We start from the raw sequence: 16,046 nt of genomic DNA, 5'->3' as shown, positions 1-16,046 counted from the left end.
ACAGTAAGAAGTGAGAAAAGGATAGTGGTGAGTCAAAGGAAGCATGCACTGGAATTTTTAACAGATGTAGATCTTTTAGCATGCAAGCCTACAATCACCCTTATTGACAATCTTGCTAAATTGTCTTCTACTGGAAATGTGCCTTTCATAGATGTTCAAGCCTAAGACTAACCGAAAGGCTTATGTATCTCACTAATACCCGACCTGACAAAACCTTTTTTGTGTAGCAACTTACTTAGTTTCTTGTTAAGCCTACAATTGCACACTATACTATAATAATTAGAATTTTCATATATATTAAAGGAGCTCCAAGTCTTGGTTTAGTTTTCTCTTCCAACACTTCTCATCATCTAAAAGCCTTTTGTGATAGTGATTGAGACACTTGCAGTGATTCAAGACAACCTGTGACTGGTTTTAGTGTGTATCTTGAGAATTCCCTCATATCCTAGAAATTAAAAAAACCAAGGAAGGAACAATAACAAAGAGTTCCTATGAAGCTGAATATAGGACAATAACCATTTACATGTGAAATTCATTGGCTAACTTATCTTCTTTAAGATTTCAAAGTCCCTTTTAAACATCCATTTTTTTTTGTACTGTAACAGTGACTCAGCAAGATACATCGCAGTAAATCTAGTGTTTCACGAACACACAACACAGAAATACTATCATATTATTAGGGAAAAATTGAAGAAGGATCTCATCCATTTGCTTAAGTCCTCAATCTTTCAAGAGTATTTGTTCCAAGCTAGGTCTCATATAATATTTGCTCCCGAGCTTGTGAGTGTATATCACAGGATATGGACACAAGACTTCTAAAGGCAGCTAATATCAATTTTGTTATTTTGTCTTTTCTGACAATCAAATTTTAATCTTTTTTTCTGTTTCTTTGTATAAGTGTCTAGTTTTTATTATAATTAGTTCTTTGCTTTTCATTCTTTCTTTTTTGCAAGACCTAGTATAAGTATACTACTTATTGAGCCTCTTTGCTTTTGGTTGAGTGCAGAGAAAAGAGAAATATTAATTTCTCATTTTGGCCTTCATATCTCTCTAGTTAATTTCTCTTTTTATATAATACAAGAGTATGAGATCAAAATTAAAGTTAATACAAATATTATTTTTAATATAAATATAAGGATTAAATATATTTTTAGTCTCTAATCTTTTACTGAAAATTAGAATTCATTTCGTTTGTATCAGAACAAATTTAACCTTAAATATAATTACAAATCTTGGGTATTGGAACTTGACTCTCATAATCCTAGATTATATTATGGAACAAGTCTTATAGATACATATCAAAGAAGCTATATTTGTTATGCAGGACAAATCAAGAAAATCGTATATTTCAATTCATCAAACGACTTTCATCGCTCGTAAACGTTATTGAGAAAAAGCTTCCATGTCACCTCCATAGTAATAATGCGTAATTTTCTTTAAAATAGACATTAGACATTAGAAGAAAAAAAAGTAATTTTAGTTTGTGGTGTTATGAACAGAGTGACACACCAAGCTTTTCCTAGAACTTGATTAAATTTTGTTTCAATGATTTAATTATGGCATTTCATTTTCAGAAACACAACTGGACATGACTACTACCTTCCCTCACCTTTCTCTAGACTCCTAAACTTGCAAAGAGATCAAACATCTGCTTCATCGTGGTTGGGTTGTCACACACTCTTATGCAACTCTTTCTCTCTCTTTTAATGTGCTGTATTCCAATCTACCACGTCTCTTATCATTACAACCCACCACCACTCTTCATCCTCTTCAAGCAAACCCCTTCTCTGCCTCTCTTTTCTTCTCTCAACCTGGTATGTTTCCCTTCCCATTTTCATTCTTTATCTCCGCACTTCTAGGCTCTTGCTTTCTTCCTCCGAACTTTTATGCTTGTTGGGTTTGGTTTGTCTGTGACATTGTAATCATTCTGTTGTCTGTTCTGCCAATTGCTTTCTTTCGCAATATATAATGATGTCTGGTTTCAGTTCGCTCTGGCTTTTGAAATTGAAGGAAACCAAGTCCATATGATATGGCTTGAAAAATATAATTTGTATAGGTTTTAGTATATATTGCTGCTATAACATACTTAGTGTTAGAAGAGGCACAATGCGAGCTTTATCAGATGGTGCAATAGTTTTTGGCTTATTGGAAGAATATTACCTAATCTTACAATAATATGAACAGAGAACTTATATATATATATATATATATATATATATATATATATATATATATATATATATATATATATATATATATATATATATATATATATATATATATATATATATATATATATATATTTGCAAGTTTTATACAAAGAAAAACCATGTAAGAAAGTGAAATAGGAAGAAAAGAGAGGGTGGGGTATATAAGCCTTTGCACTTCTAAGAAATTTGACTGGACTTTTGCATTACTTGTCTACATGATAAATCTTTAAAGAAGTGTATGATCTTCTGTGCAGTCTCCTCGTTCATAAAACTATGGCTTATTTATTTATTCATGAGATTTACGAAAATTTGTTCCAACATTTCTTGTTATGCAGATTCGCTGTTGGCTGTTTCCTGTTCTTAATTCCTTGAGAAAAAGGAATGGGTGCGAAGAAATGGTTCAAGATAATAATCAGATTGAAGAAATCGAAGAAATCCAAACAAGAAAAGGTTATTTCTAGTGTTTTTATTTTTTTTTATCAGCAAATACTTTATGTATATATATATATATATATATATATATATATATATATATATATATATATATATATATATATATATATATATAAAGAAAAAAACAAGAATTTGACCCCTAAGTATTTGAGCACAACATTAATGATGTTATATCTATTGTTCTTCTTTTCGATCCTTGCATTTCAAGTTTGATAACATTTTGACAGTTTAGAGAACATTACTCTGCTTCTCGTTAGATATTCTTTCAGCATTAACATTACTTGGGAAGATTTGAATATTTTTTAGTTTTACTTATTCCCTTTGACTTGTACCATTTCATTGGCTTTGTAAGTAAACTATATAATTAAGAAAATCGTTATAGTTGAGGAGAAATTCAAAGCTGATCATTTGATACAACCCACTGCCGGTGTTTGTTCTCTCGTCATTTTCTGAATAGGTACAGTCTACTGATGAAACTTCAGATGAATGTTCAAACATAAAGCAAAGTAGTCGTGAAGAGTCAAGTGGCATTCCCAATGAAAGTTTGATTATGGATCGGACAGTTCCATCAAGATTGATGGACGATGTGGCAGCTACTAGGATTCAAAATGCATTCCGTTCATTTATGGTACAATATCTGTGTCGTCCTTATTCCGTTACATGTTCATCACATGTTTTGCTAAATAAAGCAATTAACTGAAAACAAAAAGTCTAAAATTCATAATGTATCTCACTGATATCCAAGTGTTCAGACATTGCGTTGCTTTACAATTATCTGTTTTCAATCTCCTTGATGATAAACGAAGTTTCCAAGGTTAGAAGATTTTGCTTCTTTTAAGTGGTGCCTTCTAAACTTACCAATGTGATGTGTGGTGCAATTTTGATTCACCAACAGCATCAAATGTTATCGATAAAATTTGTGATGTCTTTCTTAAAAAAACTGAAAGTGGAAATATTTAAACTTAATGACATGGTATTGCTATGTTCATATTTCTGCACAATATAATTTATTTTGTATATAACTTCATAACTGATTTTGTATATTACTCTTGTCTTTTTCGTTTCTTCTCCTTCTCATTTTTTACTGCTGAAAAGAATCAAATGATCCTCTGCTCCGGAACCGGAAGGGGTCCTTGGGATATGATGGCATTATCTGCTACTCTTTTGCAGCCTTTTACAACAGTACTTGGAAACCCATTTACTTCTGAGTCAACTATTGGCGTGACGAGGACTCTTGTTTTCTTTCATCTGTTATTTATACCCAGTTGCTTAACAACAAATAATGCTTATACAACTATTTAGAGAGATATTGATTTGATATTTCTCAAATCTTAAGCAAATTATCACGCTGACATAGTGAAAATAGATAACTTCCTCCCTACCCTCTATACCCATGCAGGCAAGAAGAACATTACATCATCTAAGGGGAGCAGTGAAATTCGAAGCTTTAATTCAAGATCACCTAGCCAGAGAGCAAACAGCAACCGCACTGAACTATATACATTCATGGAGCAGAATACAAGAACAAATTAGAGCTCGAAGAATCTGTATGATAACAGAAGCCAGGATTAAGAAAAAGAAACTGGAAAACCAGTTAAAACTTGAGGCTAAGATTCAGGAGCTTGAGGTAGCGTAGCCTGTGATTACTACTTGATTCCAATTGTTGTCCAAGTGTTACTATTATCATTATAAGGGTCAATTTGGGTATCTTTGAATATTAATAAAACATGCCTTTTGATGTCAGGTGGAGTGGTGCAGTGGTTCTGAAACCATGGAAGAGATAATTTGCAGGTTACATCAGCGAGAGGAAGCAGCAATTAAACGAGAGAGAGCCATGGCATATGCCTTTTCCCATCAGGTACAAAACTTGTTTTGCTCGCTTCATACGAAAGAAAATAAAAATTTGAGTTCTTATGTGAACGTGACATTGCAGTGGAGGCCAAACTGTAGCCAGTATTTTGGTCAGGCTTCTTATAGTCTTGGTAAAGAAAGTTGGGGTTGGAGCTGGACCGAGCGTTGGGTGGCAGCACGTCCTTGGGAAGTACAGGTTAGAGTTCAGCCCTCCAACACAAAGAAAGCTAATGGCCATGATCAAAAAATAAAATTCAACAAGATGAACTACAGTGAAAGCAAAGCAGCCTTGGCTAAACCTTCCCTGTCAAACGGGAAGGAAACCGGAAAAGGAAAGGAAAACAGTACTTCAGGGCTGTCAAAGAACATCGTTACCAAATAGCCCATACTAATTTGAAGGTTTATGGTTTCTTCTTGTTCTTTTGGGGATTTTTTTTCCATATTTGGCTTGGCGAGAATCTACCATTTGGTGTGTACTATTTACACTAGGAACTTCACTTATCTGCTTTGGCATGGTGTATACGACTATGAATGTGAATTCCCTAGTTTTGGTTGAAACTTGAGAATGGTATTATCACCCCTTTCATTTAAGGGGCAGTGATTAAAATCTTTACCACGAGTACATTTATGGTTTTACATATTGGAACTGCAAAGAAGCAGGGAAATTAAATGAAATATCCTCCTGAGGTGAATGATTTCAAATAGACAAAATGTGACAGTGGATGGTCGGCCTCTTTACGGTTAAACCGTCATTAATTATTGCCACATTTTGCATATAGGGTAGCCCAGAGTTGTGTGCTGCTTAATGACGAATTCAACTTTTTGGAGTAATGTTATTTATCAACCGACTAGCAGCACCAACAACCAAAAACAATTTACTACGATCTCAATAGAGGCCAATGGTTTTTCTGTTTCCTGGTTGCATTATCCCCTTGACAAACAAAATTTCCAGCTGGATACTAGAAAATGTTTTTTTAAGGCACTGAGTTTCACGGGGTAGGGGACCAAGAACAGACGGACAAGAACTACACTTTGGTGGCACTGACCAGTGAATTCTCCCATAATTGAGCTTCCTTGTGCTCATCTCTATACACATCTTCCACTTGTTCTACACCTACTAGGATCTATCTACACAGCCCATTGGTTATGGAGTATGTATGGACTACGACGTACAGATTGATTCCCCAACCACTGCATCAAGGCTGAGAAGTTGATAAGAAAATACAAACGGTATTTTGATTCCAAATCCAATGGCAAAACTAAACCACTGTGCCAGAAGCTGGAGCTTCCTTTTGGAGAATACTTGAGCATTAGGTGAGTAAGTGGGTAAGCCGACATCAAGATGAATTGAGTTGTTTCCCTTCCTTTTTACACCACACAATCAACCCTTGAGTCACTATCACGAATTATCACATCGTTAAACAGGCGAAAGAGGAACAAAAATAAGACATAGGAAAGGAAAAGCAGAAAACCATACTGAATTTAGGAAAATTGCCCTTTTAACAAGCTGGGAATCAACTCACACGCAACTCCTTTCTTTTGTAAAACAGTTTCTACTGTTCATAGACAACGACTTATCAGCCAAATGCTCCCAAAATTCAAGCACGAAAGAGATAGATCATTGATATAATAAAACAGTAGAATGAATCGTCTTTTAATTCTTTTGGCAGTATGAGGAAGCTACAGAGAAGGATGGACGGTCGCACAAGAAAGCAGTAAAAAGGTAACAACACACTCATTTCTATCACAGCAAAGAGAACCAACCCATTGGCGAATCGGGCATTTTGCAAACGATAACAAAATGCCCGTCTCTTTCCTTCTATCGAAACAAGACACTAACAACCGACTCAAAGTTTTAGCACACACTAGTAATTATCCATACGTTGGCTTATTTGGAATTTGCCCTGTTTTGCAATGGAGATAAAGTCTCATCTTCAGACTGCCTCTGCACTAAGTTGGAAATAAAGAAAAATGGAGCCAACTAGGTAGTCAATAAGTAACAGTAGTAATAGCTACGTGCACGTTTTCAAACCAAAACTAAGAAACTAGATATCCAAGTACAAACACGGCCACTACAAATTGCAACAAAACATCAAACATTCAATCCAACACACAACAATACCCAACCCTAAGAGTCTTCCTAACGAAACATGACATACATAATGATGATGATGATAAAAAGAATAACATAACAATCTGGAGAATTCAAAAACCTGGAAATTCAACCCCAGATTTTCTTCATTCCACAAGCATACTCCACTGAACCGAATCATTCATTCCGAATCCGAATCCCTCGCCTCCTCGCTGCAGAAATAGACCACACAAGTAGGGTTTCGGAGTCAGCAACCGGAGGAACGAAGTCGGCATCGGCGGTTCAGCGGCGAGAATCGGAGGAAGCAGAGGACGGCTTATCGGACACGCCGTCGTGCTCCTCCTCACCCTGAATTCGTGCCGGCACGCGGAATCCCGAGAAGCCCCCGGGCGCAAATGCCGAAGAAGGAGATGACTGATACACCAACGCCGCCGCAGCCGGTGACAAATAGTGATGCCGATGATAATGATCGGCGGCGGCCACGAACGACGGCGCGTCAATCCACGCACGAACGGACGGGGTGTTACTGGACTGAAGGGGTCCCCTCTGAGAAAAATACTGGCCTTGACCATTCCCATTACCATAGCCAAAAACCATCGCCGGCGACGCCACCGTTGCCGGCCCCGGCAAAGGCGAGGGAGCGTTGAGCACAAACCCTCCCCCACCTCCAGCACCATGAGTATCATTAGTAGCATTCCCACTGTTGTTCCACGCTCCCATGTTATCAAACCCGGCTCCAGCGAAAAGCACGTGCTCGTTTTGGTTATGGTGGAGCATAATCGGGTCCTGCAAGGACTGAAGCGAGAGACGCAAATCCTGGCTGCTCGTCCTCGAAAGCAAATCCGGTGGGTAGCTCTGGAACTGAATCAACGGCGACGTCGTTGTGGGGAAGAATGATCTTATCGCGTCGTTATCCAACGGAAGATAACTCGAACCTCCTCCTCCTCCTCCTCCTCCTCCACCATCGTTCTCGAGATTCTCGTTGAACTGGTTCAGAATTTCAGCATCAGGGTTTGTGGTTGAGTTTGGGTTATTAGGGTTTGTTTTGTCTGATTCGTCGTCGTTTAGGTGGTTTGGTGTCGGGAGGGTGGGTTTCCAGGGAGGGAGATGCGCGAGTTGGTCTATGGCGGCCTTGGCTTTGTTGATGAGCCAGTCGACGGCCTTACTGGGGCGGTCGTAGCCCAACCGATCCTGCACGTCGTAGAATTGAATTGCGGTGTGGGCCGATAGCCTCACCCGGCGGTCACGCGGCCCTTTGGCGGTGCAGACTTTGCTGTGACGATCCTTCCGCCCCGTGGACCGCACAATGTGTCCTCCTTCAACTTCCACTATCTCCCCTCCTCCTCCTCCTCCTCCGCCTCCTCCTCTCACCATCCCCTGCCTCCACGACGTCGTTCCTGCATGCTCCAGGGAAGCCGCAAAAGCCCGTTTCCGTTGCTGTGGTCGAAAGTAACCCCGTTGTTGATGCTCTTCCGTGGTTGTTGTGTTTGTGTGACGATGATGATTGGTTTGAGGATCCAGAGTCAGACAGTTTTTTTGTTTGTTGTTGGGTTGTTTGGTTTAACAGAGGATAGCGGGTTTGGCTAGTGAAAGGTGGAGAGTGGAGGCGTGCCATTCAATATTTCGAGTTCCATTCCAGAAGAGAAGAGAAGTGAAGTGAATGAGTGTTGTGGGGGCGAGGAGAGTGTTATGGTGAGATTTCAGAATGAATGTTAAAGATGTATTTGTTGTTGTACTACATTACACATACCATGACACCACCACCCACCAACCCATCCAAAACTCATTCACTCCCTCTCTTCCTCCCTCTTTCTTCCACTTTTCACCCTTCACCCTTCACCCTTCACCCTTCTTTTTTTTTATTTTATATTCACCATTTTTACTTCCTACTCACATCTTCAAACCCTTCCTTACATTTCTACCCTTTCCAAGACTACTCCTTTACATCATCCCACCACACCTTTCGAAAGGGACACCCTCTCTCTCTCTTTCTCTTTCTCACTCTCTCACTCTTTCACTCTTTCACTTTATTGCTTAGCTTAAAAGAAACAACATTCTATCGTCTAATCTCATGGCCACAATTTACTTCTTCTCCCAACCCAACCTCTTTTTTTTTTTCTCTCTGGGTTGAGTGTTACTGTTGTACATGGCATCTCAAGGGGCCTCCTTTTTCTTTCTTTTCCGAACAACATCGTTTGTCTGCGTTTTTCCATGCTTGTCCTTTTCCCCCATCAAAACAACCCAAATTACTAACTAACCAACATCCTCTTTCTTCTTTTCTTTAACTCAATGCTTCTTACTTATTTCTAAATTATCTACCATCCTTTACCTAATTTCCTTTTAATGCTATTTTAGTTCCTTTAATTTAACGTTCTTTTCTCAACCAAATATTTTATTCCTTCACTCTCCCATCACACTCCGTTCTAATAATTTTAAAAGTAGCAACATATTCACATCACACACGAATAATGACATCTTATTCATATTAAGTGCTGTTCTATAACATTATTCTCAGATAATATGCATGATAACGCCACCATGATCTTATCTTTCTACTCGCATAGATTTCACAATAATGTTTTTCAAATTTTGTATGTTAAGAGGTTAAATTGCGTTCAATTACTTTTTTTAAAGTATTACATTAGTATTAATATATTTTTATCATACACATATTTAATTTTTAATGAGCATACTAAGATTCACATAAGTAACAAATCTAAGTAAGATACTACTCTAAAATTTGTGATCTAATTAGAGTACGATATTTTATACTTATACTATGTTTATCTAAAACAATTTATTATTGAAACATGAAAGAGAAGAGAAAAGAGGGGAGATGCCCCTCATTGAGGTCAGGAAAAAGTACAAACTTTTTACCTGCTTATATATATATATATATATATATATATATATATATATATATATATATATATATATATATATATATATATATATATATATATATTTGACTTATTTTTTGAAAAATCAACTTTAACAAAATAAATTTATTTTTCACTCACTTTACAAAATCTCACTTTTTTGGTAAATCTTTATTTTAAATTAATTAGCAGGAACAATTTTCACCATTATTGATGTTTATAATGTGTAATCGAGTGAAAAGACAAAACTAAAGAATGTGTGATCTAATAGTTATGGTAGAATATGTTTTTCTAGTATATGAAGAGTTGTAATTACGGAGACCATATAATTGAAATTTCTCATTATTGTGATAAAGTTGGGAGATTTTCAAATCAATTTGTTGAATGGGTGATTGGCACTATATTAGTGATATAGACTGCATTGAATCAGGTTATACACTTTTGTAAGATTTATCATTGAACCAAATTAAATGTTTTGTTGTCCATTTTTCTATTGTAAATTACAATTAAGTTCAATTATAAAGTTGAATTTCTTTCATTTTATATCCAAATAAATTCATGTTAGTATTACATGAAGATTTTATTAAAAAAATAAGATTTTATTAAAAAAAAGAAAAATATAAGAAATCACACCAAGTTCATGATAAACTTGCATTATACACATAATCAAAAAAAAAATACATAATATAAAAAAAATTCTGATTTTCTTCACGAAAATTAGTCCATTTTTTTATCGATAAAGAACAAATAAATTGTAGGAGAGTGTAAGGCCCATTATTTTATTCTACCTTAAATTTTAAAGGGTTGTCTCAAATCAGTTGGACTTAGGGCTGGCCCAAAAGGAACCAAGGACCCTAAACTACCTTAACCCTAATCCTTCTTCTCACTTTCAGAAAACAGTCTCCCCTTTTCCTTAGAGTTGCAGTCGTTTCTCTACTAGGGTTTGGTATCACCTTGGTCAAGCAAGCTCAACCTCTTTTTCTTGCTTCACGTAAGTCATTCTCCAGCTCATACTTCTCCTGTTTGGGCATACTTTCGTATTTACAGTAGGGTTTCGTAGTAAGCTCATTTTCTAAAGTTGTTCTGCTATCTTTTCTAGTTCACAAGTTCGTTCTTAGAGTTGTCGTGTTCTACTGTTTAGAGTCGAGGCATTTTCTAGCTATTTTCAAGTAAGGCAAGCTAAGGCTTACTCGTGTATTTCGATTTCTTGTTTGTCCTGCTATTATTTTACGATTCTATGGTTGGTGTGATATTGTGAATGCATGGAATGCCTTGGTATGCTAGTTTGGATTCGTATGGGTGGCTGTTGTAGGGAAACAGTGACGAGAAACTGATGCTCTCGCCCAAGCGAGCCTGTCTCGCCCAAGCGAGAGTTGCAGAAACAGGCCAGGTTCACACTCGAGCTCTCGCTCAGGCAGAAAGCTCTCATTTGAGCGAGGTGACGTCTCGCTCAAGCGAGAGGGGCTCGCCTAAGCGAGAACGCGTGGGGACCTTGGCACGTTGCTGCAGTCTTAGCCCAGGTGAGAAACCTCACCTTTGGGCGAGGGGTGGCCTCGCTCACTGTTGGCCTAAGCGAGAACGCGTGGGGACATTGGCACGTCGTTGCAGTCTCGCCTAAGCGAGGGCCTGTCGCTTGAGCGAAAGAACCCTTTCGCCTGAGCGAGGGTTCCTGGCTTGAGCGAGACTGACGCAAGTGTTTGTTTAGTGTATGTTCTTTCTCATGTCTTTGATTGGTGATTTATTGTATGATTTTATTACCCTGTTAGTGGGAGTTCATGGTGATGGCCCATTTATATAATTTAGTAAGGATTCAAGGTAAGGTTGCATCCTAACACTCTAAAGAGTTAGTTGGTCTCACATAGAGCGTACTGACTCTAGTGGTGAGAGTAGTAGGAGGCTTGAAACCCATCAAGGACTAACCTTGTGTGTGGGGGATGAGACACTGTAACATTTAGCTCGGTAAAGTAGGGAGATCCACCACAAGTGCAAGCATCCGCTGAATCCGACTAATTATATGTATTCAGATGAGTCATGTTTGAGTCTTAGTGTATTGTTTGAAAAGTCATAACATGTTTGGTTGGCATATACATCTTGGACTGTGAAATAGTATGTAATTGTATGATAAATTGTTTTCTACTCTAAATTACTCTTCTGTTTGTTGTATGTTTTGTCTGGTGTGGTTTTCTCTCTTTGCGATGATCATCAATTTATTGATGTGAGCAGATGCGAGAACTACCCGTGGTCAACAGGGAAACGATGATTCCGCTGCGTAGCCTCCCTGGGTTGGATTACAACTTTCATTTAGGGCTAAGGCCCATGTATTGTCTTATCTTGTGATTTATTTGATTTACTGTCAATCTCTTACTTCACTTTGTATCTGGCATCTTGGTTGCCTTAAATCTTTTCCTAGATTTCTTTGGATGTTAGTAAGGAGTAACGTTATACTCCATGGCTCTGTTTCTCATTCTATCTGTGTGACATTTCATTTAAATTAAGGTTATTATTTAAATGGGGCATTACAGAGAGCACTTAAGGGGTGCTCTAACCCTTTTACAAAAAATACACAACTAGTTGAGAGAGATAGAGAAGCGTGACAACATGGTCATACAAAATAGGATAGTCACTGAAACAAACATAAGTTATTGCAACAAAGGACAAACATCTTCTACAAGCCCACAAATCATTACTAGTTCAGAGGCATAGTTATAACCTTGGCAAATGATAGGCAGTGGCTATCCAAGTAAAAATTAACCACCTAACTAGCAAAACCTTTCAGAAAGGTTGATGTTTGCAGCATCGTTGCTTGTAGTTGAGGTGTCTCTTCTGCCTATTAGCACTAAGTATCATAGGTGTGGACCTCCCAAGATGGCAACAAAATCACGAGCAATTGTAGGTAAGATATCAGCACAAAATGATATGGCCTTTGAGAGCTTTGTCACGAGCTTAGTCCATAATTTGAACTTCATATACCATGAAAACGAAAAATTCTTTGGCACATCAAAAAATTTATCATTAGTCAATCCTTCCATATTACATAAAAGGCCTTTAATTTTTAAAAGTTTTAGCTTTGAAAAATTTAGTATTAATTTTGTTTAGTTTACTCCTACCAGGTTTCCTCGTAGTTTGAACCAGTTCATCATTTTCTTTAGCATTAGAATTTTACCTTTTATCAAGCATATTAGCCCATTTAGAAGTTATTTTCAATTCTTTTGCATAACAAGTCTCCTAGATGTGAGAACCTAGAAAATGATATTTTAGGAATGATAGTATTTTAAAATAATGAGACCATAATAAAACTCTTAACTATAAATAGAAATTTCATAAAGGGATCTCATTACTTAAAAATATTTCATCTCTCTAAAAACTTTTTCTAAGAGTTCGTTCCCCTCTCTTTAAACTATCTAATCATGTGATCATTTGTTTGAAGATCAAAAACCACATATGCAATCCTAGCGGCGAGATCTTAAAGTCCAATCAATCAATTTCTTAGTTTGGTGTAAGAAATATTTTCACTTTTTCTTGTCTTCTTTGTTGATCTAGCTTGCATGTTACATTATCTTGGTTGCATGTGAAATTTTGGTCTTCCTCTTAAATCCTTGATGACCAATGATCATAATGGTATGGTCTGATCATGTTTATGATGTTTCTATGTGTAGATAGAGCATCTTGTGAGGTGAGTTGAAAAATGGTTTAAGGTTAGGGAAACTACTCTTAATTTGTGTATTGTAAGTCTTTATCAAATTGATGTTTTTTATGTTGCTACTCTCTTGTGTTTGGGGATGAAATTTGGTTGTGTTTGGTGAATTTGGTATGGTGTGTATGGTTGTTGTGATTTTGTATGATTGGAATCATAATTGTATGTGAAGTGTTTGTGAATGAGAAAATTGAAATATGAACAATTGAGCAACTTGGTACAAGCTTTATCTTATGGAAAAATGTTTTAACTTAAAGTACTAAAAGAGGAATACCAAATTGATCAATTGGACATGTCAAATTTCCCTTTTTCATAACACAAAAATTCTAATTTTCTTATATAGTGTTGAGCCTTATAATGGTACTGTTGAGCTCCAACTTTTACAAATTGATATGCGTTGAGCGTTGGCCAGGTAGCGTTGAGTGCCAATAACCTCTATAGATTTGGGAGCATTTTGGCTCCAGGGTGCTGAGCGGTGGCATGGTGGCGCTGAGCGCCAATTTTTACTAGGCAAATGGTGTTGAGCACTAGCATTGAGTGTCAAATGCCTTATTTTTCCTACTTTCCTATTTAGCTATTTTTGAATGATTTGTAATTAGTATTGCGCATATTATATGACTTTTATTATTATAATGTAAGGTGAAATTTTTTCTATGAGTATGTAAAATGATAATTGGTATGGTATGATGTGTGAGCATGTGAAGTTGTGATGTTTAAAGAGTTTCAAGGGAAATTCTTGGTAATGGTATTGTTAGTGTATGTCTTGATATAGGACATGTTAGTAAGGAGTGTATCCTAATCATTCACATTCAAATAAAGTAAAGTGAGTTATGTGGTGAGAGTAATAAGAGATCCTAGTCTTGGGACCTATTCAGAATCTAAGCATTAACGAGATTAACCTTATGAGTGGTTGGATGATAACACCTTGAGGCTAGACTCTGCATAGTCTAGGAACTATCACAAGTGCACACTTCCAGTGAATTCTATATCAAGGACATGTATCTGGATAATTGAGTTTAATGTCAACTACTTACGTAAATGTAGACAATGATATGATTTGTACCGTGTTTGTATGTTTTTGACATGAGTTATATATATATATATATATATATATATATATATATATATATATATATATATATATATATATTTCTTGAAACACTAGCTTACCCTGTTTTGTGGTTGTGTTGTTTGGTTTTGTTTGTTTTTCTTTTGCAATAATCACCAATTGGTGTGAACAAAGGAGGACGTGTGTGAGGATGCCCCTTTGATGGATAGATGTGAGACTATTGAGTAGTGGGGAGTCTTAGAAGCTGTATATAACTAGTTTCTTTTTGTAAAACTCTAAGTTGTTCTTGGTTTAGATTGTCTATTATAGTTTTTTTCATAACTATATTAATATTTTATACTCTCATAACTATTTGTTTTGCTTTATAAAAATATCTAATGTTTTATTTAGTAGTCAATATACATATGCCAAATTCAAAATATATAGCACAACCACACATGTCATATTATGAATAAACTCTTCTAAACTCAATATTATCTGGATACGTGCACTTGTGTCAAACTAGTGAAGCCATGCACTTGTAATGATATAACTTGCTCTACCGAGCTACCACACACAAGGTAAATCCCTTTTGCGGTCATACGAAAAATGGAACCCCTCCAGCTACTCTCACCACCTAACCATACTCATCTACATAAGTATGAAAAGCTAGTAGAGTTCAGAATAGCTTCACAAAATGGAACAATATTGATTGTCAAGGCACACCCTAGTGAAACACATTACCAATGGGACTCCTCCTCGGGAAATACCCTACAATCGTTCAAAGCATACCTTTGTTCATGTTACAAACCAATCATTTCATAAGTAGTAATGCATAGTTACCGCAACATATCAAAATTTAGCATAAAAAATGACTACTAAATTCTAATGTATTCGCTCAACGAGATCATCCATTCACTAGGCGAAAAGTGCACAAATGTTCACTTGCTCATGAATAAATCATTGGAACTCACACATGTAGATTCCTCTAGAATTCACTTAGTGAGTGTATTCTAGCTTAGCGAGTGTATTATCGCTCAGCGACTACAAAGTTACTAAGCTCCCTAACTTTGGATTCGCTCAACGAATAAATTCTCGCTCAACGACTACAAAGTCAATAAACTCTCTGAATTTGGATTTGCTGAGCAAGCATATTTTCACTCAACGAGTTTGCATAATTCTGTAAAATTTGATTATGTAGAATTATGTCATTCTAGTCCATTCTAAGCAGTCCAATGGTCATTCCCAATGCCAAAAACATATCAAACCCAAATTTATCACACACAATAATACCAATTGATCCCAAATATAATACCAAATCAATGAATATTTCAAAATAAACATCATCACACATAAAGGATCATTCACTGATCATCAAAGACTTATAGAGATGACTCAAACACCACATGCAAGTTATAATTACTCACATGTAACATGAAGATCACTTGATCATGAGAAAAGAGCAGAAAACTAACTTACTTAAATGGAGAGATTAATCAAATGAACTTGAAGATCTCATCACAAGGATTGTACGAACGATTTTTGTTCTTCAAAAAGATGACCACATGATGAGAAAGCTTAGAGAGAAGTGAGAGAGTTCTAGGAAAAGAATTTTTAAAGAAATGGCGTGTTTATAATAATGACGTTTGTAAAATTTTAGGTTATCGACAAAAATATCTATCAATAATTTAAATTGTAAAATCTATCAGAAAAATTTATCTATAAACTCAAATTTAGATGAATTTATCGTCATCAGTGATAATCCGTCAATAATTACTCAAATTCCTATGGTGAATAAATATCTTATTATCTTAATAAA

The 16,046-nt window shown here is 36.3% G+C and overlaps 2 protein-coding genes across 6 annotated transcripts; one reads left to right on the top strand and one right to left on the bottom strand.

Moving 5' to 3' along the window:
- The first annotated feature begins 1,620 nt into the window (after positions 1-1,620).
- LOC114184914 (protein IQ-DOMAIN 10-like) lies at positions 1,621-5,136 on the top strand. 5 transcript variants are annotated; one of them, XM_085673597.1, is made up of 6 exons: positions 1,621-1,851; positions 2,581-2,660; positions 3,121-3,291; positions 4,063-4,290; positions 4,408-4,521; positions 4,597-5,136. In XM_085673597.1, the coding sequence occupies exons 1-6, from the start codon at positions 1,683-1,685 to the stop codon at positions 4,894-4,896; spliced, it is 1,062 nt and encodes a 353-aa protein (XP_085529723.1). In that variant the 5' UTR covers positions 1,621-1,682; the 3' UTR covers positions 4,897-5,136. The 5 variants fall into 5 exon arrangements, with proteins under 5 accessions (XP_085529723.1, XP_027928112.1, XP_027928110.1 ...); XM_028072311.2 differs by having other exon boundaries at positions 1,634-1,814; positions 2,546-2,660; positions 3,127-3,291; XM_028072309.2 differs by having other exon boundaries at positions 1,637-1,814; positions 2,546-2,660.
- A 1,364-nt stretch (positions 5,137-6,500) lies between these two features.
- Positions 6,501-7,980, bottom strand: LOC114184913 (transcription factor PCF5-like). The gene has a single exon (XM_028072308.2). It carries the CDS (start codon positions 7,978-7,980, stop codon positions 6,889-6,891), a length of 1,092 nt encoding a protein of 363 aa, XP_027928109.2. The 3' UTR covers positions 6,501-6,888.
- Between the last annotated feature and the right edge of the window lie 8,066 nt (positions 7,981-16,046).

Source organism: Vigna unguiculata, chromosome 5 (genome assembly GCF_037176805.1).
Source record: "Vigna unguiculata cultivar grain cowpea cultivar isolate G323 ecotype 2 chromosome 5, ASM3717680v1, whole genome shotgun sequence".
Taxonomy (NCBI): domain Eukaryota; kingdom Viridiplantae; phylum Streptophyta; class Magnoliopsida; order Fabales; family Fabaceae; genus Vigna; species Vigna unguiculata.
Note: the sequence above shows the minus strand (reverse complement) of the source record. Positions and strands in the feature narration are given on the sequence as shown.

What these genes read in the sequence shown, in the direction of transcription:
- LOC114184914 (XM_085673597.1), top strand. Translation starts at nt 1,683, where the DNA reads ATGCAACTCTTTCTCTCTCTTTTAATGTGCTGTATTCCAATCTACCAC. An exon ending in ATGCATTCCGTTCATTTATG is followed by an intron (nt 3,292 to 4,062) that starts GTACAATATCTG and finishes ATACCCATGCAG; the next exon opens with GCAAGAAGAACATTACATCA. An exon ending in CATATGCCTTTTCCCATCAG is followed by an intron (nt 4,522 to 4,596) that starts GTACAAAACTTG and finishes GTGACATTGCAG; the next exon opens with TGGAGGCCAAACTGTAGCCA.
- LOC114184913 (XM_028072308.2), bottom strand. Translation starts at nt 7,980, where the DNA reads ATGGTGAGAGGAGGAGGCGGAGGAGGAGGAGGAGGAGGGGAGATAGTG.